General features: G+C 32.9%; 1 protein-coding gene across 6 annotated transcripts in view; it reads right to left on the bottom strand.

The window, feature by feature from the left end:
• The window catches only part of USP15 (ubiquitin specific peptidase 15), a 112,548-nt gene that overhangs the window by 71,206 nt on the left and 15,321 nt on the right, over positions 1–26,021 (bottom strand). For 4 of the 6 annotated variants that reach the window (XM_019732415.2, XM_019732414.2, XM_074325468.1 and 1 more), the window contains exons 2-4: positions 19,491–19,618; positions 13,998–14,128; positions 2,244–2,370 (exon numbers count right to left, since the gene is read on the bottom strand). In XM_019732415.2, the coding sequence (XP_019587974.1) occupies positions 2,244–2,370; positions 13,998–14,128; positions 19,491–19,618 (386 nt within the window). Of the gene's footprint in view, positions 1–2,243; positions 2,371–3,048; positions 3,188–13,997; positions 14,129–19,490; positions 19,619–26,021 lie in introns of those variants that run through there. The other 2 variants (XM_074325466.1, XM_019732416.2) reach the window with 1 other exon arrangement.

The following is a 26,021-nucleotide window of genomic DNA, read 5'->3' on the forward strand; positions in this document are numbered from 1 at the left end:
CTTTCTGTAGTTTCAGTTACCCTCAGTCAATTGCAGTCTGAAATACTAAATGGAAAATTTCAGAAATATGCAATTCATGAATTTTAAGTTGCAAGTGTTCTGAGTAGTATGATGAAAACTCGTGCTGTCTGATCTGTCCTTTCTGGGATGTGAATCACCCCTTTGTCCAGCACATCCACGCTGTATATGCTGCCGGCCTGTTACTCAGTAGCTGTCTTGGTTATCAGATTAACTGTTCCTGTATTGCAGTGCTCATGTTCAAGTAACCCTTACTGTACTTAATAATGGCTCCAAAATACAAGAGTGAGATGCTGGCAATTTGGATACACCAAAGAGAAGCCATAAAGTACTTCCTTTAAGTGAAAAGGTGAACACAGTACAATAAAATATTTTGAGAGAGACCACATTCACATAACTTTTATTACCGTATATTGTTATAATTGTTCTATTTTATTATTAGTTATTGTTGTTAATACCTTACTGTGCCTAACTGATAAACTTTACCACAGGTATGTGTGTATAGGAAAAAACACTACAGTATATACAGAGTATATACCGTGTTTTCCCGAAAATAAGACTGGGTCTTATACCATATTTCCCCCAAAATAAGACCAGGTCTTATATTAATTTTTGCTCCAAAAGACACGAGGGCTTATTTTCAGGAGATGTCTTATTTTTTTCACATACAACAATCAAATACAGTCATGTCATCTTCTGGAACATCGTCATAATGTACTAAATGCGTTCGTCTGGCTAACAATCATAACTGGGGCTTATTTTTGGGTTAAGTCTTACTTTTAGGGAAACATGGTATACAGGCTTTGGTACTATCTGTGGTTTCAGGTATCCACTCAGGGGTCTTGGAACATATAACCCACTGACAAGGGGACACTACTGTATTATATTGAAAATTTTCAGTTTTTAGTATGTAGAAATGTTTTATTTTCCTGAATATGCTCCACAAATCTAGAACTTCAAAAGTTAAGTAATTTATTCATAATAGTATTCTTATAATGGTATTTACACATGGAATTCCTAATATTTTAAGCATTCATTTGAGAAAGATGACTATGAGTTTACTGAAGTTGCATCATCTCTAACTTAATGTTCTAGCTAAATAAAGAGGGTGAAAATAAAAAATTCATATAAAACATTTTATTTGGCGAAAACATTAGGATTAACCAAGTATTGAGTACTGAAGAATGGTACCATTTTATGAAAAAAGTAGGTTAAAAGTATTTTCCTGCTGTGAAATGGGTAAGTGGTGAAAGTCTAATGATTTATGAAATTCAGAGATACTTTTATTTACTTTTAATCAAAGTATACTTAATGATCCATTTCAACAAGGAAAGCTATATAATGGCATAATTCATAAATGTGCTAATCACTCTTCCTTGCTGAGTTCTGTGTTGTCATGTCCTTCTCAATTGTCCATTTACATTTTCCAACAAGATCAAATTATTACTATTGATCTTGTTTTCCAATAACTTTATTTGAAAACAACTACCTTTTATAATTTTTATTTCAAGCTGTTTTTATCAAAAAGAACTGTAATTTTGTTATTAAATTTCTAATCATTTATTTAAAAAATCTTTTATTCAATACGTTCTGGATCTTAAATTAAAATGGAATGAAAAGATTTACATATATTTTAATGTACATTTGTATGTGCAAATATATTAATATATATAGATATGCAGACACATAAATAGAGAAAGGGAGTTAAGTACACTTATATTTGAGACTATAATTCCCTAATTTACTCATTAAAAAAACAACGTGTCATAATAATGCTAAGCCTGACAGCTACTTAGACTGTATTTAGAATCCAAAGAATGAACTAAGAGAAAAAAGGAAATAAACAATTGTCACTTTCCATACTAAGAAGGGGAAACATTATTATTATTACATTACCTGACAAAGTTTTATTTAAGCAAGTTTTTATTTAAAGTTCTATTTTATATTCATGTTACAAACAAAATATACATTTTTCAAATGCTAAAGTAAAACAATAGCTTTGATTTTTTTTAAATGGCACAAATATTAAAATCATCTAATAATGTAGATTTGTAAACAATAAATAATTCAACTCTATGCTAAAATATACTGTATTGAGCTTGGAAATCTATGTTTAAGTATAAACCCTTAAAATGGTTATCATTCTAGTAGCATATAACAAATAGAATTATAATTAAATTTCTAATAGCAATGGCTTAACAAAGAGAGGGAGGGTCTCGCATTACCTATAGTGTCGGCTTTGCTAAATCTTCGAGTTACAACATTGTTCATGTTTCCATTTTCACAGAGCTTCAATTCTGTGAGATATACTTCTACTTTGCAGTGCTTTACAAACATACCCTGTTCAACCACCTAAAAATCAAAACAAATCAGTGTCAGCTATAGCTCAATATATTTCACCATCTCTAGTAGAATACATTCCTCTAAAAAAGCTTTAGGAAAAAACACAGATCTCCAATGAAAAACAACAGCTATTAAAATCTGTCAACATAAAATAAAAGTTATTGGATATTTGAAAAAGCAAGAAACATTTTTGGAAAATTTATTATTTAACAGATTATAAATAATAATATTAAACACTAACAGACAGTTTGGAAAGGTATTCTACTGATCTGTGAAGATACTTAAGTACATAATGAATACATTCAGTATATATGACAAGAAAGTTTACTCAAAATGTAAATACAGCTCTGATTAAAGACAGAGACATACTTTGAGCTTTTAGTACTCGATCTCAAGCAGAAAACCCTTAAAAATTTTAAGTTTTACACAATTTCAGTTAGCAACAGCTATAATATCACTCTGTACATTAAAATAAATATTTTAAAATGATAACACCAAATTACTGCTGCCAAAGTACTTAGCTATGCTTTGTAACTGATATGTTAGTTTTCCACCCTAAGATGACTTTGTATGACCTTTACATGCGCACTTAGTAATTCTATGCAACAAATGAAAAAAAGAAAAAACCCTGCTAAACATGCAAGCAACAAAGCAGAAAAAGAGAAAATATGTATGTAGTAGGGTCACCTTTTTAATAAGTATATTTCCTTTTGATCTTCTAAAGGTTAACTGTAGGATTTCAGTCATGAATACTGTTGCTGAAAATAGTAATCAGCCTGATATGTGATACATTAGACAAATATGGCAAAAGGGAGGGCTCCAAATAACTGCTGTACTCACAAGCTTAGCATCAGTTTAGCAAGGGACTTAAACATTTCTCTTTCACTTGTAGGGAATTGTTTTAACTCAAAAAATTCAAATGTAGTTTATCTAGCATTGAATGTGCAACCCAACACTAATTTCTATGACACTTTGTCATGCACATTCTCCTACTGCATTTCTAAAATAGCCTGTCACCACTCCTTCCATTAATTAACTTAATTCATTTTCAAACTAATATATAAATTGTCTCTTAACAATATTCTGTTTTATCTTTTATGCTTATTTACTTTGAGGTTAAGAATGTAGCAAAAGATACCATATCATTTAATTTTATAAGATTGCTTGTAGCTATATTTGAGTAGGAAAACTAGGAATCAAATGTTTTTGTCAATCAAAATTTTCTGCTCTGGGACTCAATATCTGAGTAAGAATTCTACAATAATATTATATTAAGATAGCTACTAATCACTGATGAGTTGCTAAAACTTAACTAGCTACAGGCCTCATTTTTATGGGGGAAAAAAATGGAATGACCAACAATAGATCAGGTAATGGGATAAAAAAACAGGATTAAATAACAAAAAATATAAAAATTCCTCACTGTGATTTATACTGAGGTATGTATTTTCTAAATAAGCATAGTTTTTTTTTTTTTTTAAGACAATTTTCATAACATTAACAGTTATTTACCTAGAAAGAACCTGGTGACTTAAATGTCAGGAAGTCATTGTAAACAATGAAAGCAAAACATCAAGATTATTTCAGAGTCCACACTTTACTGGGATTCAGAATTCTTCTCATTGTTTTTCCTTCTCTCTAACAATATCATACCATTGCTAAAACCCTCATCATCACTACTTAGATTACTATTAATATATTTATAAGATATTTTACTACTTCCAAGAGTAGTGTATTAAAAAGCTGTTCTTTTAAAGAAAATATGTTTGTCCTCCAACTATTTTTATCTGAAAGAACCATGTATATGAATGATTAAAGCTTGACTATAATAGCACCAGAACAGAGAAAAATACTTATGTATTACTGTTATTATGGTTGTATGTAAATTATTTGCTTCTGCAACATCTTCTTTGTATTTGTTATGTAGTCACCTACATTCATTAAAAATGTTCGCTCTAAAAATAATCATTTAAAATGATAGCTATAGAAACTGTCACTGGAAGAAACAGGCTTATAAAAAACAGTATAAAGTCATACTTACCTAATTATTATAATCATTAAAATATACATTTGAAACAGACTGGAAGATGAATATTCAGAAATAGTTATGTTTCAGAATTAGAGTTCATAATTAAAATGTTTTTTGTAAGTGAATTATAATGTTGTTATATTATTTATCAATAAGGAGGAAGCACAAGATGAAATCTAGCTCCTTATTCAAAATTTAAGACTCATGGCTATATAAAAATATTTCCATTAATTCCAAGCCACATTGAAGGTAAAGTCTCTTTACTAAGCTAGGGAGGGAAATACAAGTTTATGCTGAATTAAATATAATTTTTACTTGTTCATTTTGCTGTAAATGTTAGAGAGCATTTTGTATAAAATCATGAAATGTGTTTGACAAACCTAATTCAGTCTACTCTTACATCAGCGTATGAAAGTTTCAAAGAAACTTTACTTCATTCCAACTGCCTACTGGTCCCCCTTTGGAAACAGAAAGTAATTTCTAAAGAAATCTGGTACTCCACAACAATTTAATAACACTGGGCCTAATGGCACATTTACTATTTTTGAGTACATTTATTTTTGCAGCACTTACTGAGCACCTACTATGTGCTAGGAATAACCAGTGAGTTAGACCTACTAGTCCCTGGAGTCAGGAACAAGTAGATGGACAAATAGAGAAGTACAACACATCTATGAAATCATAGGTGTTAAATGTGCAACAAATTAATCTCACACGTGATATTCCATCCACAAATACGTCAGGATATATTTCTTCAAAAACAAGGATTTAAACAAAACCATAATACCATTCACACATCTAAAATAATTAAAATGAACTCCATAATATCAAATATCCAGTCGATACTCAAAATGTCTCTGCTGTCTCATTTTTAATGCATTGTTTGAATCAGGATCCAAATAAAACTCAAATATTGTAACTGACAGAGTCTCTTAAGTGTATTGTAACTGAAAAGTTCACCATCCATCCTTTTTATTTTTGCAGTTTTTATTAAGAGTACTTCATAGATGTTGAGGTATATTCTAAACAAGATGTAAATAATATCGAGTTACTACTCCTCTCTCTGTGTAACGTTGGTAGCCATAAATTAATCAGTGCCTAGAACTATGACCATTAAGCTAAATCTGACTCACCATCTATTTTTGTAAATAACATTTTACTAGAACACAGTCATGCCACTTCATTTATGTATCATCTATGGCCGCTTTTGCACCCAAAATGGCACAGTTAATAGTTTCCACAGAGACCATTTTGGTCCACAAAGCTGAAAATATTTACCATCTGGCCCTTCACACAGAAAAGTTTGGTGACCCCTATTGGCCACAAATTCATTAGGTTTTCTTCAGTTTTGCTAAATAATGTTTTGTAATTTTCAGTGTAGAAAAGCAGTTTTTGTTGGTTTATTCCTAAGTACTTTGATCTGTTATAAACATTATTTTAAAATTCAACTTTATTTGCTGCTGCTGTATAATTGGTTTTCATATATTGACTTTATATCCACCTACCTTGCTAAACTTAATTATTACTTCTAATTGTTCATCAGTACAACTTTTGGAATTTTCAACATACACAATTATGTCTCCTAAAATATTAAAATTTTATTTCTTCTTTTCAACACTTATTCTTTTAATTATTTCCTTTGCATTACCATACCAGCTAAAACCTTTAATATAGTTACCCTTGTCTTGTCCCTGATCTGAGAGGGAGAGCTTTGACTATTTTACCTATAAGTATATTTGCATTATGTTTCTATTGCTAGCTTTCTATTTTTAAGAGTTTAAAAAAATCATACATGAATATTGAAGTTGTATTAAATGCTTTTTCTGCATCTGTTGAGATTACTTTTCTTCATTACTCAGTTGAGAACAAAACTGTAAGTAATTTTCAAAGTTAAATCAAAATTGCACTTGAAAAAAATCCAGCTAAGCCATTTTTTTTAATTGTCCTTTTTACATACTGCTGGATTTGGCTTGCTATTATACTTAGGAATTAAGTATCTATGTTTATGAGTAAGACTAGCCTGCAAGTTTTCATTTTTGTAATGTCCTTTAGGGTTTTGTGTCATGTTTATGTTAACCTCACAAAAAAAGTTGGGCAGTATTCTATTTTCTGGAAGAGTTTGCATAAGATTGGTATACTGCTTCCTTAACTATTTGGGTGACTATACTGGTGAAGCCTCCTGCACCTGCAGTTTTCTTTATGGGAAGGTTTTCATTTAGCGATTCTATTTCTTTAATCACATAGTGCAATTCAGATTTTCTATTTTTCATTGTTTCAACATTAAGTTGTATTTTTCTAGACATTTGTCCATTTCAGCTAAATTTTCAATTACATAAAGCTATTCAAAAAATAATCTGTTAAAAAAGTCTTTAAGCTCTATGTCTCTTTTTCATTTCTAATATAGGTTGTTTGTGCCTATTCTCTTATTCTTGATCAGTCTTGCCAGGCCTCATCTTCATTTCACTTGCTTAATTTCACTGTTTTTACAATGAGTAAACTTTTTCATGTAGTGTATGCTTTTTTCTATTTTATTAATGTCTACTGTGCATTATTCTTTCATGATTAGGCTTAATTTCCTTTTTTTCTCTTCTTGAGACAACTAATTTTCAGACTTTCTTCTTTTCCAATATACGCATTTAAGCTGTAAAATTCCTTCTAAGAATTGCTTTAGTCACCTTTTTACATTATATTGATATTATCAGTTGAAAATATTAGACAATTTTAGAATACAAATTTGTCTTCTGCACTAAGTGTTACGCATATCAGTTAGGTCGTGGTGGCTAAGCATGTTCCAATCTGCTTCCTAGCTCACTCATGTGGCTGTCGGCAGGCCTCAGTTCCTCTCCAGTTGTGGACAGAGATTTTAGTTCCTCATTATGTAAGTCTCCCCATAGGCTGCCTGCATGGCATATTGCTTCATGTAGAGTGATTGATCTGAGAGAGAGAGAGAGCAGGAGAGCACTCACAAGTTAGAAGAACCCGTATATTTATAAATTAATCTCAGAAATGACACACTGTCACTTCTGCTGTAATTTACTGGTCACACACTCCAACCATGGGAGATTACACTATAGTGTGAATACCAGGGGGTGGCCATTACTGGGGGGCATCTTTGAGGCTGGCTACCACAGTCCACCCTCTGGCCCCCAGTAAGTCACAGTTCCTCCCTGAAAGATACCAAATACTCTCAACCCCTACAAAGGCTCCCCCTAGTTTCATCCCATTGTAACATCAACTCAAAGGTCAGAAATTTGTCATCTATATCTGATTCTGATGCAGATGAGGGTCCTTGGATGTAGTGCCTTAAGTAACTTGAGTATAGTTCCCCTTGATTTATAGGCCTGTGAACTAAGAGGTAAGTTTTCTGTCCCACATAACACCCAAAATAAAATGGTGGGGCATGTAGACGATAATCTTTAAGATATTCCTGTTAAAAAGGAGGCGAAGAGAAGGTACAAAGGAGTCAATGGCCCGCAGACATTCTGAAATTCACCTGTGCAAATACTGGAAAATCCTCGATTAGGGCTCACTTCTGCCCTTGCCTGAAATCAACTCTTCATAACTAACACTTGGCTTTGCTTTGAGTCATGTTTTTTCCATGAAAGTTAGCACATTTCAATGGAGTAAATTCGTAGTCTGATTCCTGCTTGTAGAAGTCTGGAAAGTCAAACACCTCTTTCATTTTACATTGTTTTTGCAGTCCAAGATGGCAGTAGTTCTTGAAAACATTGTAGGTCTCCAGTGGATCTCACTGGAGTTCATTCCATTAGTCAAAAGTCACACACAAAAATGTCCTCTAGTTAAATCTTCTCTAACTTGAGTTTATGCTGAGGGGCAATGCCCTTAGGCTTCTTAGAAGCTCTATTGTTCTTAGAAGCCACATGTTGAATTACAGTCTGAAATTCTTTTTTTTCTGTCAATCAAGCAATCCAGTTTACTTAATAAAATTCAAGGTGGGAGAATAGGTGGGAAGGAAATTATAGATTAAAACAGACTTAAAAGATATGGTTTTCATTTTTGTTTGTTTTTACCAATACGTAGTGACTTTATTATTAGCAATTTAAAAAAATTAAATTTATTGAGGTGATATTGGTTAATAAAATTACATTTTTCAAGTACACAGTGTTATATCATCTATATATTGCATTGTGTGCTCATCTCCTAGTCCAGTCTCCCTCTGACACCACATATTTGACCCCCTTTACCCTTTTCATCCTCCCCCACTCTTCCCCTCTGGTAACCTTCATACTGTTGTCTGTGTCTATTAAGTTTGTTTGGGTTGTTCGTTTGTTGCTGTTTTATATTCCACATATGAGTGAAATCATATGGTTCTTGTCCTTTTCCATCTGACTTATTTCACTTAGTATGATACTTTCAAGATCCATCCATATTGGTGCAAATGGCAGTATTTCATCCTTTCTTAGGGCTAAGTAGTTAGTTATCCCACAGTATATATGTACCACATCTCCTTTGTCTAGTCATCACCCATCAAAGGACACTTCGGTTATTTCCATGTCTTGGTTACCATAAATAATGATGCAATGAACATAGGGGGTAAATATATCTTTACAAATAAATGTTTTCAAATTTTTCACGTAGATAACCATAAGACGGATTGTTGAGTAATATGGTAGCTCTATTAACTTTTTGAGGAAACTCCATATTGTTTTCTATAGTGGTTGTACCAGTTTACATTCCCACTAGCAAGGTGCCAGGGTTCCCTTTTCTCCACATCCTCTCCAAACAGATGTGAGGTGGTATCCCATTATGGTTTTGATTTGCATTTCCATTATAGATAGTGAAGTTGAACATATTGTCACATGTTCTTTAAAGGCCCTTTTGTTTCAACAGAATTGTGAGGTAACACCATTGACTCTTCTGAGGTCTTAATAGTGAATTTTACCATCACATCTTAGGCTTCAAAATTAGACCATGCTTTCCTGAGAGTGCCTTGAGTTTGATCTTTGTTCAGAAACATCTCTTAGTTTTAGCGTTGTCAGCTGTAGACGCTAGGAATCTTCAAAACTATCAATTCTTGGCTCCTTTTTATTTAACAGTCCTTTCTTTAGCTTCTCCTTTCTTTCTCTTCTCACATCTGACTACAGCATTACTAGAAGAAACAAGGTAGTAATTTCAACGTTTTGGCAGATCATTCAGTTCATTAGATATAATTTTTTATCTTTCAGTTTACTGGAATTGATGCATTGCTAAACTTTCTGCCACTTTATAACAAAGACCATTTTCTTCTAGGTTCCAATAGGATTTTCCTCACTTTCTTTTCTGTACTCACTGGCAGCCTCTTCAAAGTCTAAAATTCTACTTCCAATTTATTCAAGGCTCTTTAGGCTTTCATTATTACCCTTTAAAAGTTCTTACAGCTTCTACCCACTGCCCAATTCTAAAACCTCTACTACATTTCAAGTTATTATGGCAGCATACTACTTCCAGGTACCAAAATCCGTATTAGCTATCTATTGCTGCATAACAAATTACCCCAAAACTTAGCAGCTTCACAAAGCAAACATCTCACATAGTTTGTGACGGTCAAGAATCTGAAGCAACTTAGCTGGGCTGTTCTGATTTGGAGTCTTTTATGAGATTGTTGTTAATCTGTGGCCTGGGGCTTCAACTATTTGGAAACTTGAATAAGACTGGAGGGTTTCACTTCCAAGCTCACTCATGTTTGTTAGCCGGCCTCTGTTCCTCTCTTGGTCAGTGATCTCAGTTCCTTACCATGTGAGCCCCCCCATAGTCCGTCTGAGTATGCAACTGAATTTTCCAGACTGAGAAATGAGAAAGCTAGAGAGGTATGCACTCCCGATAATGTACTCGTTTCTTTTTAAATATTATTGACATATATGATTACGTTAGTTTCAGGTGTAAAACATAATGATTTAATATTTGTACTTACTGCAAAATGATTACCACAACAGGTCTACTAAACTTTCATCACCATGCATAGTTAACAAAATTTTTTTCTTGTTATAAGAACTTTTAACTCTTATCAACTTTCAAATATGCAATACAGTGTTATTAACTATAGTCACCGTGCTCTACATTGTATTTCCATGACTTATTTACTTTATAACTGGAAGTTTTTTCCTTTTAATCCCCTTCACCCTAAAATCTAATCTTGAAAGTGATAAGCCATGACTTGTGCTTTATATTACTGGTCACAGAGACCAATACAATACCAAGACCTTGGTACAATGTGGAAGGGGACTACCCAAGGATGTGGCTATGAGGAGGGGGTTATCACTGTGGATATCACTGGGGGTTATCTTGGAAGCTACTATCTTAACTTACATGCTAATATTGTTATATACTCTAATTTTATACACATTTTTATCCCTGTAAGAAATCACTATTTTAAACAGTCTATCTTAAGATTTATTCACAATATTTATTTTGTCAGTCTACATTTTTTCCTATCTCTCCAGGCTTCCATATGAAGTAATTTTTCTTCCATTCTGCAGACTATTTTGTTATTTCCTTTAGTGCAGGTCTGCTGGTAACATATTCTATCAATTCATTTATCTGAAAAAGGCTTTTTCTGAAGGATCCTTTCCTTGGTCATAGAATTCTAGGTTAGCAGTTATTTTCCTTCACCATGTTGAAGATTTTTTTTTACTTTAATTTCTCTTGAGAAATTATTTCTTTGTCATATCCTTATTTTGAAGGTAATATATCTTTTTTCTGGCTACCATAAGGAACATCTTTTTGCCTTTGCTTTTCAACAGATTTATTGGGTATAGTTTTGTTTATATTTTTTCAGCTTGGGATTCATAGCATTTCTTGAGTCTGTAGAAGAGTATCTTTCATCGGTTTTGGAAAATTCTCAGCTATTACCTCCAGTATCATTTCTACCCCCTTCTGTCTTTACTCGCCTCCTAAGAGTCCACTTATATGGATGTTAAACTTATTTACTGTATTCCATGTGTCCCTTTGCTTTTTTCTGTATTTTCCATTCTTTAGTTTCTCTAAGCTTTAGTCTGTGAAGTTTCTACTGATGTTATTATTTAGTTTACAAATTCTCTCTTTGGTTCTGATTAGCCTGGTTTTTAATCCAAATACTAAGTCCTTAATTCTTAATTTTTTCATATTACTGTTCAGTTTTAGAATTATATTTGGTTCTTTACAGGTCTGTTGTTCTTTTCAACTCTGTCTTTTATAGTTTTGAACATAATAAGCACAATATTTTATAGTCTCTGTCTGATAACTCCATTATCTGGGTTCCTCATCATTTTGTTTCTATTGTCCATTATTTTTCTTAGATTTTGTTTCCATTTTATTTCCTGCTCATTTGTTTGTTTTTTTGTTTTTTTAAGTGAATGCCTAATACTACAAGTGAAACATTTTAGAGACAATTTGAGGCCCAGAAAGATGATTAACTTCTTTCTGCATCACAGCTAGGGGCATTACCAACGCTAGCTTCCTTAATGCAATGAGACGTTAGTAAAATTCAAAGTTTGGCTTCAGACCCTAAAAGGCCAGTCCATTTTTTAAATGAGTTCCATTAGCAACAGAGTTATGTGGAATATAGTATATATGGAAATTCCTGGATTTACTGATTTAATTTTGGAGGAAGACACATTTTAATAAAAACTGAGGGTAATTTTATGCACATTAAAGTTTGAAAATTACTTTACAAGTTGAGTCAATTCCAACCACCTTTTTAAAAATAAATGTATGGCCTCCTAGCAGATTTGTTAAGCTTTTTTCTTTCTACCTTTGTGAAGTATTCAGAATTCTTTTTCTTTTTTCTTTGCTTTTCAGACACAGATTTCAAGCAATGCCAACAAGGCGTCTTTCAAAAAGTGATGCAAATGAAGTTGTTGGTTAATCTATTTACCCATAATAAACACTTGTATAATGTGTTATATTTATTAAGAAAAAAAATTGTATTATTGAAAGTGTATAATTTATATTATCATATAAAGTAATTCAGTTTAACACATTTGAGGATATTTCAGACACACATTTTCCTTTATCCCAGAAATAAAGTTCTTATAGATAGTTTTATAGCTAATTAGTCTACTCTTCAAATGGTCAAAACACTCAATTCTCCAGTAATAGAGATAAAACGATAGGTCATTTTAAACATATCAGGCTAGCGTTCTTAGAACAGGAATCCTAATTTTGAAATGGCTACAAGAAAAGATTTAAGTGAAATTAAGGCACTAAATTAAATCAAAGGCACATTCACATTTAGAAAATAAGATTCAATTCTAACCTAAACCATAGACAGACAAATACAAATTGTTAATATAGCAACTTTGTAGCATGAGTTCCAAATAAATACAAATATGGTCTACTAGAGGTTTATACCCTTGTTACATAATTCATCTTTTAAATTGTTTCTATGTGGGAAAACAACCAGATAAATAATTACACCAGAGATTCTGGTTCTCCCCCCAATCTTTCCCCGACTCCCTTCCATACCCAAATACATGGTCAAACACTTGTATAAGTGGCAGAGCTACTATAAGCATTTGGTATTCTACGACAATACCCTCACTTTCATAAATGACTTTTCAGTTCCAAAAGCAAAGAAAATTGGTCACTTTTAATGCTTCCAGACTATAATTGTAAAACTTTAAAATCAGGGAAGAGCGATATCTGCATTTTTAAATTTTTTTAAAAAATTATGTTGCAAGACATTTCATCAACTTGTAGTTTCTTCATTATTTTCTAAATGTTTTATCAAAAAAGCAGTGTTGTACATTGGTTAAGAAAACAGTCAGGCTACCTTAGTTTGTAAACTGATATGACTTCTAAAAGGCCCTGAACCTCTCAACTTCTGCCCTCATTTCCTCATCTATAATGGGAATAATAATACTTAACTAATAAGGTTTTCTGTGAGGATTAATTTAGTTAATAATATATAAAGCAGTCCCCTTTTATCCATAAGGAGATACATTCCAGGACCCCAGTATATGCCAGAAACAACGAATAGTACCGAACTTGTATATACTATGTGTCTTCCTATACGTATATAATACATATATACCTATGGAAAAGTTTATAAATTAGGCTCCACAACAGATTAACACATATAAAACAGAAGAATTATAACAACATACTGGAATAAACATTATGTGAATGTGGTTTCTTTCTCTCTCTCTCTCTCACTCTGATTACCAATCTGATGACTGAGATGGCTACCAAGCGACTAATGAGCAGGTAGCATGTACAGCGTGTATACAATGGACAAAGGGATGATTAAAATCCCAGCAGGACAGAGTGAGATAGTATGAGATTTCTTTATGCTACTTAGAATGGTATACAATTTAAAACTTATCAATTATTTATTTCTTAAATTTTTTCATTTAATATTTTTGGATCATGGTTGCCTGCGAGTAAACAAAACCCTGTAAAGCGAAGCCATGGATAAGGAGGGACTACTGTTATATGCTTGTAATAGCAGCTAGCACATAGTAAACCCTCTATATGTGTTAGTTGTTCTTGTTATTATATAGTATCAGGAAGTAACATTTGATAGCCTTTTTTGAAAGATCATTGACAAGGCTTTACAAGTCATTATAAGATTAACAATAAAATGTGAATTGTTCAAGAAAAACATTTTTATTCAGTTCTTAATATGTACCTTTCGTGCTATTGGTTCCTGACCTTCCATCAATGTATACCAGCTGACAAGTTTATTCCAGCCCTCAGTTGGCAATAGTATGTAATCCAATTCATCAATAAGATGTTCCTTAAGTGATTGGGCATCACCATCTGCAAAAGGAAAAACAAACTCAATACATAAAAAGAAACAACAGTACATATTCCTAAATACTTTGGTTATATATATTAAAAATTACTTAAGACCTAGAAGACTAATTTATATGTTTAAATGAATTTTGAAGAAAGCACTAAAGAGGTTCACATCTAAATCAACATATTCCAAAATAAACTGTTGCTTTAAAAAGTTCCAATATTTAGCATTAGCCAACCAAAGTGTTTAAAGACATCATTTTTATTTTATTAGGCTCTTAAAATATAACAAGGTGTAATTGTTTGCCAAGGGACCTAAAAGAAGAGTGTTTCCCAAATATGTTGAGTATCAGAGATCCCTTGCATGGTAGCAGTGGCCAATCTAGCATTAGCTGATATAGGAGGCTCAGAAACAAATCAATAATCTTTCACAATGGCTCCAAAGCACACGGGGCTGGAAACCATGATGGAAATCACAAAAGGGCATCTTGTGAACCAACGTATTACTCCAGAAGGCCCATATCTAGACTCCTCCACAGATCGAAAGTGGAAGTCGTTTCCTAGATGTGGTTCTAATTCTATGATCCATTTTCAAAATTCTGGTTAAACTAACAATTTGGTGTATAGGCAAGAAATCTAGAAGCAATACCTTGAGTTATACCTACATCATAGTCCCAAACTGAGATTCATTTGTTATCTGGTCCTTTACTTGAATTTCCAAAGTACAGAAACAGAAATAGTTTATCGAGTTATATACAACATAAAGGGATTTTCTCATTCTGAGTGTATCTTAAATTAACAAAAATGGGAACCAAAATATTGGTAGCATTTCAATAATGAGAACATACTATTCTTATTAGATGTAACAATATAAACTAAGAAGCAGGAAAATTTGGAAAGGATTAAAGAAAGTTATTTATTCTATCTAGGATCAATCTGTGGTCTCAGAATCATACTAAAACTTTGAGGAAACTGTTTCACATAGAAGTGGGAAGTCTCTGAATTTTATGACACAGACTTCAATAGCAGAAACAAAGTAAGTATTAATTTTTAAGCTCAGTTTTTAAAAACCTTCTAATTTTTAAATTCTTTGTGAAAACTGATAATTTACAACATATTTTCAGAATCACTGAAGGTAAAAGAAACTTACTAAATATTCTAAGCCCCTGTATTGATAACGTGCTATTGAGACATAATACAGTGGATAACCATGTTATTTCAGCCAACCCCCAAGACAATCCTATAAGATAGGTAGGTATCTCCATTTTAGATTAGATAATAATCAGGGAAATTGAATAACTTGCCCCAAATCATACGTACACAAAATTTAAGGTACAGTAAAAGGTGTTATAAAAAAAACCACCTGTTATCTCGATTGATTTTCAAAACACTACTATGAAGTAGATATCTCTACTTTTATTAGTTAAATACATTCAGGTAGTGATTAACTTGCCCACGGTCACACAGACAGAATATTGGAGAGACTAGTTTCCCTGAAAAAAAAGGCCTAGCAGGACAATCAGCTCTAACGCGTCTTTTGGAGCAAAAATTAATATAAGACCCAGTATTATATTATACCCGGTCTTATATTATAGTAAAATAAGACTGGGTATATTATTATATTATATTATATTATATTATATTATATTATATTATATTATATTATATTATATTATACCTGGTCTTATAGTAAAATAAGACCAGGTCTTATATTAATTTTTGCTCCAAAAGACACATTAGAGCTGACTGTCCGGTTAGGTCTTATTTTTGGGGAAACATGGTAGATTCAAACACAAATCCATTCACCCTAACATCCATTTTCTTTCACTGTATCCAACTGCCTCGAAGAAAACTTAGAAAAAGAAGAGTTTAAAATTAAGACTTCTATTCTGCTTTCCACAATTCAAGTGTTTGGCTAAATGATTTTATTTCATACCAGAATCTACACAGTAATTTGTATCTACTGGACAAATTTTTAAGGGGAGAGAACACTCATAAAATAAAAAAAAGAATACCTGATATTTGCTACTACTGTTTTTACATTTAGGTCTATAATTTGTTTTGAGTTAATTTTGTACATGGTGACAGATATTGATCAAAATTCAAGTGTTTTTGCAAACAGAAACAAGCAGCATTTGTTTAAGACTATAACCTCTCCACTGAATTCCTCCTTACATCTTTGTCTAAAATCAATTGACTATATATGTGTGGATCTACTTTTGGATTCTCTAATCTGTTCGGTTGATTTTTATCTCTAACCATAGGCCAACATTAACTTAAAATTTATCAAAGACATAAATTTAAGAGCTAACACAATAAAACTCTTAAAAGAAAACATGATTAAATATTTTATGACCTTGGATCATGCGATGTTTTCTGACACCAAAATCATAAGCAACCAAAGGAAAAAAAATAGGTAAACTGACTTCATCAAAATTAAAAACTTTTGTCCTTCAAAGGTACCATTAAAAAAGTAAAAGACAATACACAGAATGGGAGATAATTTTCAGAAATAATCTATCTGATAAAGGGTTAGTATGAGAATGTGTAAACAACCTTTAAAACAAAAAAAGACAAGTAACCAATTAAAAAATAGGCACTGGATCTCAGTAGACATTTCTCAAAATAAAGATATATACGCAGCACAGATATTTAACATCATTAATCACTAGGGAAATAGAAATTAAAATTGCAATGAAATAACACTTCATATCCAATAGGATCGCTATAATAAAAGGATAAAAAATAACAGGTATTGGCAAGCATGTGGAGAAATTGGAACCTTCATACATTGCGGGTGGGAATGTAATATGATGTAACTATTTTGGAAAACATTCTAATAGTTCCTCAAATAGTTACACGGAGTTACTATGTGACCTAGTAATTCCATATATAAGTACATTCCCAAGAGAAATGAAAATACACATCTACCCAAAAATCTGGAATGTTCACAGCCAGAACTGAAAACTCAAGTGTCCATCAATTGATGAATGGATAAATTAAATGTGGTATATCCATACAATGGAAAATTATTCATCCATAAAAGGAATGAAGTGCTGATTTGTGCTACATGGGTAATACTTGAAAACTATTAAGTGAGAAAAGTCAAACATTTAGATAAAACGTCCACAATAGGCAAATCCATAGAGACAGAAAGTAGATTTGTGGTTGCCTGTGGCTGAGGGTTTTGAGTGAGGATAGGGGGTGAATTACTAATTGGTATGAAGTTTCTTTCTGGGATAATGAAAATGTGGAATTACATGTCGGTGATGGTTGTACAACTGTGTGAATACCCTAAAAACCTCTGAAAAATGTAAAAGGATTAATTTTATGGTATATAAATTTTATTGCAATTTTTTAAAAGTGTGATTTGGGATTGTGCTGAATCGATAGATTAAGTGTGGGGAATTCAACAATACTGAGCCTTCTGATCCACTAACAGGATTTCTTTTTAGGTTTTAAGTTCTCTCAGCAATGTCTTGTAGTTTTCATTGTACAGGTCTTGCACACATTTTGTCAGATTTATCCATCCATCCCTGAGGTCCCTGTTTCCTTGCTGGCTATGTGGGCCCCAGGCCAATCTCTCTTCTTTGAGGACCTGTCTTCCTTCTCATGTGGTTCCTTCCATTTTCAAAGCAACGATGCACTGAATTCTTCTCATGCTTTGAATCTCTGACTTTTTCAGCCACCAGCCAGAGAAAACTGCTTTTAAAGGGCACATGTGATTAGATTAAGATCACTGGGATAGTCTCCCTTTTGTCACATGACATAAATAATCATGGTCATGATACCTCATCCTATTCACAGATTCCACCCATCCTCAAAGAGGAGATGATTATACAAGAGTGAGGGTCACTGTAGGTCAGTCTTAGAATTCTTTACCACAACACAGCATATATTTTTCACTCTTACTTTTTATCTATTTGTATCTTTACATTTGAAATGGGTTTCTTATACAGTATATAGTTGGGTATTAGTACTAAATCCAATCTCATAGTCTCTACCTCTCATTGGAATGTTTACACTTAATGTGATTATTCATAGAGCTGAGTTTAAATCTACCATCTTGCTATTTGTTTTTGTATTTGTTTCATTTGTTCTTTGTTCCTTTTATCCACTTAAAAAAAATTTTAAAACACTGATATTTCTCCTCATTATGCATTATTTTTTCCTGCTTCTTTGCATGTCACGTAATATTTGATTGGACCCAAAACATTATAAATTTGATCTTATTGGATACTGGATATGTTTGTATTTCTGTAAATACTCTTGGGTTTTGTTCTGACAGTCAGCGAAGTTACTTGGCAAGAGTTTGATACTTTCAAGTTAGAAGGACAATAGGATTAATTTTGCCCTACTCAGAGGCAAAACTGTTCTCAGTCATCTACCCTGTGAATTATACGGTTTTTCACTCTAGCTGCTGTGAACACATTATTCTTGGCCCCTCCCACATGAGCCATATGGTTCTTCCTCTAATTCTTTTGGGTGCTTCTTTCCCTGGCCTCAGGCAACTTCCTCACAAGTGTGCACTGATCAACCATCAGCTAGCTGAAGACTTGAAAGAGACCTTCTGAGAATCTCTAGGTCTCTCTCTGTGTGCTGCTCATTCCTCTCTGGTACTCTACCTTGAAAACTCTAGCAGCCTTCATCTCCCTGGGCTCCAAACTCTGTCCTCAACTCCAGGAAGATTGCCAGGCTCTGCATGGGTTTCCGCTTCTGTGCTTCTGCGAGTCTTGGAAACTCTCCCTATATAATAAGCTGAGGCAATCATAGGGCTCACCTCATTTGTTCCCCATCTCTCAGGAATCACTGTTCTTTGTTGTCTGATATCCAATGTTATGAGAGCCTGTTTCATGTATTTTGTCACGGTTTTAGTTCATTCAAATAGAAAATAAATCTGTTACCCCTTCTTGGCCAGAAATGGCAATTCTGATACTTACGTTTTATTCTTTTTTAATGTAATGAGAGGTATAGAAGAGCTAACAAGTACTGAGGGTTGTAGAAGATTAATACAAAAATCCAAGAATGTAAACATAGACCAGTGCTCCCCAACTTAAATAAAAACATCATGTGCCCATTAGGAAAAACAATATACAACACAGCATTTCCCCCAAATAGTAAGATAGCATTTTCTAATTTACATTCTTTATTTAAAGTTTTAAAAAATAATAAACCCTTATTACATAAAAGAAAAACAAAATTTGTCATGATACAGAATAATAACTAATTTAGACAGAACAATCTGAGTTCATTAGGTCAAATCTACAATACAAAGAAATTTCTAATGTACCAATTTATTTACATTAACATCTTCTATATTACATATATTGACTCTAACATATTGAAATGAACACATTTACAACTTGACTGAAAGAAATAATACCTTTGAGAAGTCCAGAGTTATCAATGGGTCCAGGATATACATTTTGATCTCCCATCTGATATTTGTCCCAACTGTCAAAGCCAACATATTTTTTCCACTGTTTGAACCAGCGACTATCAACTAGGTACCTAAAAAAGAAAAGAAATTGGTAAAGGAAAAACCTGGATTTATAAAAAGAGCAGAAAAGCTACCTACGTGTGATATTTCATTTTATATTAAAGTGCATGCCTACTTCAAAGATTATTGAGAATAATTTTAACGTCACAGTATTTGGAAGAAAAATATTTCACTTGTATAAGTATTATTTCTATTGTTCTATAAATATCTACTTCTTGAGGACAAGTATTGACATATACATTAATAAAAAACCTTTAACCATACTTTTTTAAAAATACAAGAAATAGCTCTTCAATAAAATATTTGCCAACTGAACAAAAATTCGAATGGTAAGCATAAAAATCAGATTTTAAAATGCAATATGGTAAAGTATAAAGAAATAAGAAAAATAGTTTTTTCGAAAAAAACTTACAAACGCTGTATGTTAATTTTATATATTCTACTGTATCTTTTTGGGAGTAAGGAAAGCAATTATTAAAGGTTTGCAAGACTGATTATAACAATTATCAAAGTTTTTTAAAAATTAAAAATTAGCTTCTTTACCAAAAATAGTTAACAACAAATACTGTTTCCAACTGTTTCTCATATAGTAGTAAAATCTACTGGGACAAGCAGGATTGATTTTTGATTGATTAAAAAAGTGTGATACAACAAGAAATATAAGCATTACTGAAACTATATTCACCTTATTTCCAAATACCTAGAATTAGTGTCTCAGCAGATGACCAGTGACAGATAAAGTAAAATAATGGTTCTTTAGCAAAGAGAACATACAAAATCATAAACCTAAAAAAACTTCACAAATTTATTCTGACTATATGTAACCTAATATGAAATACCGCTTTACCACTGGTTCATAATTATTTTAAATTCTTTCCCACAACATGTTCTCCACATGTAACCAGGTTCAATCACCAACAAAATCAAAAGTAAAGGTTAAGGTGTTTAAAACCCAAGATGTTTAAAACTATTTGTGGAATACTATCAAAATTCTACTTATATTTATTTAAAAGATATTTGTAAAATATGGGGCTTTGTCTCCCAAAGTATTGAATAAATCCTTCAGTTATAGTGGAGATTTTGCACTGGGCAGTATTCATCTGCTGCCGTAACATTTCTAGTTCAACTCTTTTTCCTAGAATTCGAAGTGACTACTTTCTGTATAATGATACTCTTATGAAAGGAGACTCTCCCATTTGATGAATATTTAGCTGCTTTCCACACTGCCTTCAATTGCAAAGGGGTGTCATACTTCTACTATAGGTCACCTCTATCTTACTTGTAGAATTTTGTGGTAATGAAACATGAAGCAAATAGAAAATAATAAGAGCATCTTACAGAAATAATGCATAGTCTTCTTAGGTGTTCCCATGAAAAACAATATTACATGCAGTAGAAAAATAAATGAAAAACATTTATTTCAAGACATTTACAGATTTGTTGTACTGTAAAAACTCTACTCCTAATCTCTGAATCTGCCAAAAATCTCAATTCCTCAATTTGAACTCATAAAAGCCAAGAACAGAATGAATAACTCACCAATATTACAAATGAGTGAACAAAGACCTAAATTTATATATTCTCAAAAGCACTCTTAATCCTTCGTATGCAATTAGGGTCCAGATGAGCCCAATTTTAGCTTCTGAATTACTTTTTTGAATAGTTGTAACTACTTGTGAAGATTGATACTTCATGGCTTATCAATCTTCACAAACAGTTATAATTATGATACTAGGATAAATGCTAAAACCCTTAATATTGCAATAATAGGTCTTGCATGATCTGCTCCTTCCTACCTCTCTAGTCTCAGCTGGTACGAATTTTCTTTGTGCTGAGATCTAGCTATAAAAGCCTGTTTTTCAGTTTCTGGACACACAATTTTCTGCTTCATAGCTCCTTGTGCCTAGAATATTCTCCTATTGCTCTCAACACTCAATTAACTCCTATCATCTTCATAGCCTAAATATCACTTTGTTAGGAGAATCCTTCCATAAGCTTCTCCGTTTCCTCTCAGACAGTTTGGGAAAAGAAAAACAAAATGACAATCCCAGTCTACTAGATGTCAAATTATAGAAATTACTTTTAATAATAACAAAATAACTGACATTTAAGCTTTACTCTTGGGCCAGGCGCATACTTCTAAGCACTTTAATATAGCGGCTCATTTATTCCTTTAACTACCCAACGAGGTAGGCACTATTAAAATTTCATAGGCACTCTGGGTGGTGAACACACAATGGGATTTATAGATGATGTAATACAGAATTGTACACCTGAAATCTATGTAATTTTACTAACAATTGTCACCCCAATAAATTAAAAAAAAAATTTCATAGGCACACGGAAATTAACTTGTCCAAGGTTACAAAGTTAGTGTCAGGCCTGTGATTAAGAAATTGTGATACTACTGGCACAGGGAGAAGTAAAAAGACCAATGAAAACAACACAAAGAAACAAGAACCAGACTCATTATTTGGAACTATGATATATATGCCAAAAGCATCATTACAACTAGTGGGGAAAGATCTGACATGTGCATGTGAAAAAATTAGAGTTCTACCTCACATGTGCAGTCAGCTCTACTCTGTTTGTTTCAAAAACTTGAATGTGTTAAACATGACTGATATATTAGGGAACAATAACAAATTTCAGTGTATGCTTAAGCGTTTCTTCATGTACAAACAGGGCCAAGACTAAGGTGAGACAAATGAGATGCCTAGGGATCCCAAAAGGGAAAAGCCTCCTTAAATTTTACTCCCTCGGTGCTTGCTTGCCATCCCATAGTCCTAACTCTGAAACAAACACCAGGTAAGGTAGAGCATTTCCCAACTGTACTGAGCCACACAGCAATACACAATACACACACACATCAAACATCTACCTCAATTCTCGCCTGTGATGAGCCACACTCTCCACAACTGCAGTGACAACTTCTTTGCAGATTTCAGATAATCCTCCTCCTACCTACCTCTTCACAATAAATCACAAGCTGCAACCCTTGTGAATCATACTTCCACAAGCAAACTTCATCTTTTTCAAAATAAAAAAATCGTATTTATTGTGGTATTTATGCATTTCGTAACCATTTAACATAAAATATGTAAAACTGTGTTATCATTTTTAAGTATTTTTTTTAATATGTCACTGACGAAATATTTTTGAGCATTGTACCCCAACCCCATTTTCCCCATATACCCTGCGGTTTTTATTGCATGATTCTGCATAAAGCATGGTGATTTCTAGGAACAAATACTGTGCTACAGAAGAACTGCCAAAATAAATTATAGTTGGATTAAAAACATAAATGTGGGGGTGGCCGGTTAGCTCAGTTGGTTAGAGCGTGGTGCTAATAACACCAAGGTTCCCGGTTCGATCCCTGCATGGGCCACTGTGAGCTGTGCCCTCCTTAAAAACAACAACAACAACAACAACAAACCCATAAATGTGAAAGCAAAAGTATAATTTTTAAAAAAGATTTTAAAAAATCCTTGTTACTTTAGATTATATGAAGAGTTAAGACAAAAAGCAAAAAATCTTAAAGATACACTTTGATAAATTTGACAAGGTTAAAATGAAAAGCTTCTGTTCAGAAAAGGTAGCACCAAGTAAAGAGGTAAGACTGGGGAAGATACTTATACTGCACATAAGCAACAAGGATTAGAACACATGAAGAATTCCTTTATTTTTTTTTAAAAAAATGGCAATTCACAGAACAGGAAATCAGAATGGCCTCTAACATGAGAAGATGCTCAATCTCATTAGCAATGGGAATACAAACTAATATAATATTATATCACTCTCATGAAACTGGTGAACTACACAAGCACATGTATACCCATGTGTCAACAATATTAAGTGTACAGAAAACGTAGTACAGGAATTTGTATAGTGCCAATAGGAATGTAAACTAGAACCCTCACTTTGGAGAATATTTGGCAGTATCTACTAAAGATAAAGATGTAAACCATACAATTATGTACTGCCACTGCTAAGTTTCATCCTAAAGAAATTCTTGCACTTACTTACAAGGATACAACTACAAGAATGCATACTGCAGCATAATTTGTAAGAATAAAGAAATGTGAAAAATCTAATACCCCTATTCATACCAACTACTACATAAAAACTGAAATGAAAAATACAACTACATGGATAAATCTCAAAATTACAATGTTGAACAGGAAAAAAGCTGCAAAAGGATACATGTAATATAAATATATTAAGATATAGATAAGTACACACAATGCAACTACAGAAAATTGTAAAACATGCCACAGATAATACATATTATTTACAGATCCATGTATAGTAAAAGAATAAATGAAGAAAATAAAAATCAATTTCGGGATGGTGGCTCCCTCTGGCTAAGGAAGGAAGGGGATGAGATTAGGGAAACATACAGGGAGATTCAACTATACCTGTAATGTTTTCTTTTTACAAACCAAGAGAGGTCTACACACATTATTTTATATTTTTCTTTGTACTCTTGTCATCTTGTAATATTACACTAAATATGATTAATGTTTTCTATTTAATGTAGAATGGTTTATATGTATGCATATACATATACATACCTCTTATATACATGCACAAAAATGAAGTAGAGTCAAATGTACGCACTATGAAAAATGTTGGGGCCAACAAAATTGACAAAGTGATAGGCAACAAATGAAAAGAAATTTCAAACATAAAATTAAGAAAAATAACTATAAATACAGCTTAGGTTTTTAAAATTTGGATAAAAATATATACAGCAAAATGTATAAAATGCATAGTTTTAGATTTACCATTTTTGAAAAAATTCATAATTTCATATTATCTCATATTTATCTTTTATATTACATTTTCCAAACAGATGAATTTGTATTACATTTTAATTAAAAATTTACATAGCTTTGAAGAATTTTCTTTGAAAAAAATCATGATTTGACTGTTTCTAAAGTTATCAGACTATATAATTCTGATACACAGTAATGTATTCATTTTCGGGAAGTTACTTCCTTAGAGCAACCAGTAAGCCAGAAAAGTAAAAATAATTGAGTGACATCTCATAAGAAAATAAAAACACATAAAGTACAGAAAGCAGATTATCACCCTTGATACAGTATTTCACTGAAAATAAGACCGGGTCTTATATTAATTTTTGCTCCAAAAGATGTATTAGGGCTTATTTTCAGGGGATGTCTTATTTTTTCACGTACAACAATCTATATTTATTCATGCACAACAATTTACATTTAATCATTTCTTCATGTACAAAAATCAACATTTATTCAAATACAGTCACGTCACCTTTTTTCTGGAACATCGTCATAACTCTCTAAACCCCGAATTTCGGCTTGAATTTCTTGCAACTCCATTTCCTGTAGAACCATTGGCCCCAATCTCTCACGTCCAGCAACAGAGCTCTCCTTAAATGAGCACTTCTTGTCCATGTAGCCTGCTCGTAGTGCATTGGCAGCACAGCTGTCTGTGATTCGATCCCATGAATTCTTCACCCAAGTCACAACCTCTTGCAGGCTAGGCTTCACAAAGTTTCCACGCTGATTTCTCTCCATTCTATTTTCAATGTAGTCATTGATTTCCATGCGCAAATGTTCCTTGAATGGCTTGTTTATTGCAATATCAAGAGTCTGGAGATAGGCAGTCATTCCTGTGGGAATCATTTGATCTAATCTTCTCTCTGAAAGGAAGTTCTTCATGTCTTTAGTGTGGTAAGTGCTGGCTGAATCCCAGACTAGCAGACCTCTTTGGCCAGCTCGCAAAACAAGTGGCAGCATTAAATCGACGCACTTCCTTTTAACTGCCTTTGTGCACCAGCCTTTTTCGGTTTCAAGAACATAAATGCCTGAAACACATTCAAATTTATCTTTCTTGCCCTTAGTGATGATTAGAGGTGGGGCTTTCTTTCCATCCAGACAAACTGCCAAAATACAGGTAACACGTGCACTTTCGTAACCAGTGGAGGGAATGCAGATTGATGAGCCACCCGTCTATCAATTGTCATTTGAGATCTTTGGCCCATAAACACTGCAGTTTCATCCATAGCAATCATGCTGGAGAGTTGGTATTTAGAAAAGTTGATCCCATCAACAAAGGACTTGAATACAAGTGCACGTTTAATAACTTCAGTATCTTCCAGCTTGAACAATATTGTTGATCTTAGAGACAGTTCATATCACTGAAGGAAGTCATCCAGCCAGTGTTATGATGCTTTGAATTCTCTGGGGATATTTCTACCTGTGGTGCCATTGTAACGGCAAATACTTGGATATCAGCCCTGCGCACAACCAAAGCCTTTGCTTTCCTGTCAGCAATTCATTCACAGATGATGTCTTCCAGCTCAGGAAATAATGGTTGCCGACCTGATCCACACTTGTGCTTCTTAGCATTTCCCTGTCCACCTGCTGACTG

Source organism: Rhinolophus sinicus, linkage group LG02 (assembly GCF_036562045.2).
Source record: "Rhinolophus sinicus isolate RSC01 linkage group LG02, ASM3656204v1, whole genome shotgun sequence".
In the NCBI taxonomy this organism is placed as follows: domain Eukaryota; kingdom Metazoa; phylum Chordata; class Mammalia; order Chiroptera; family Rhinolophidae; genus Rhinolophus; species Rhinolophus sinicus.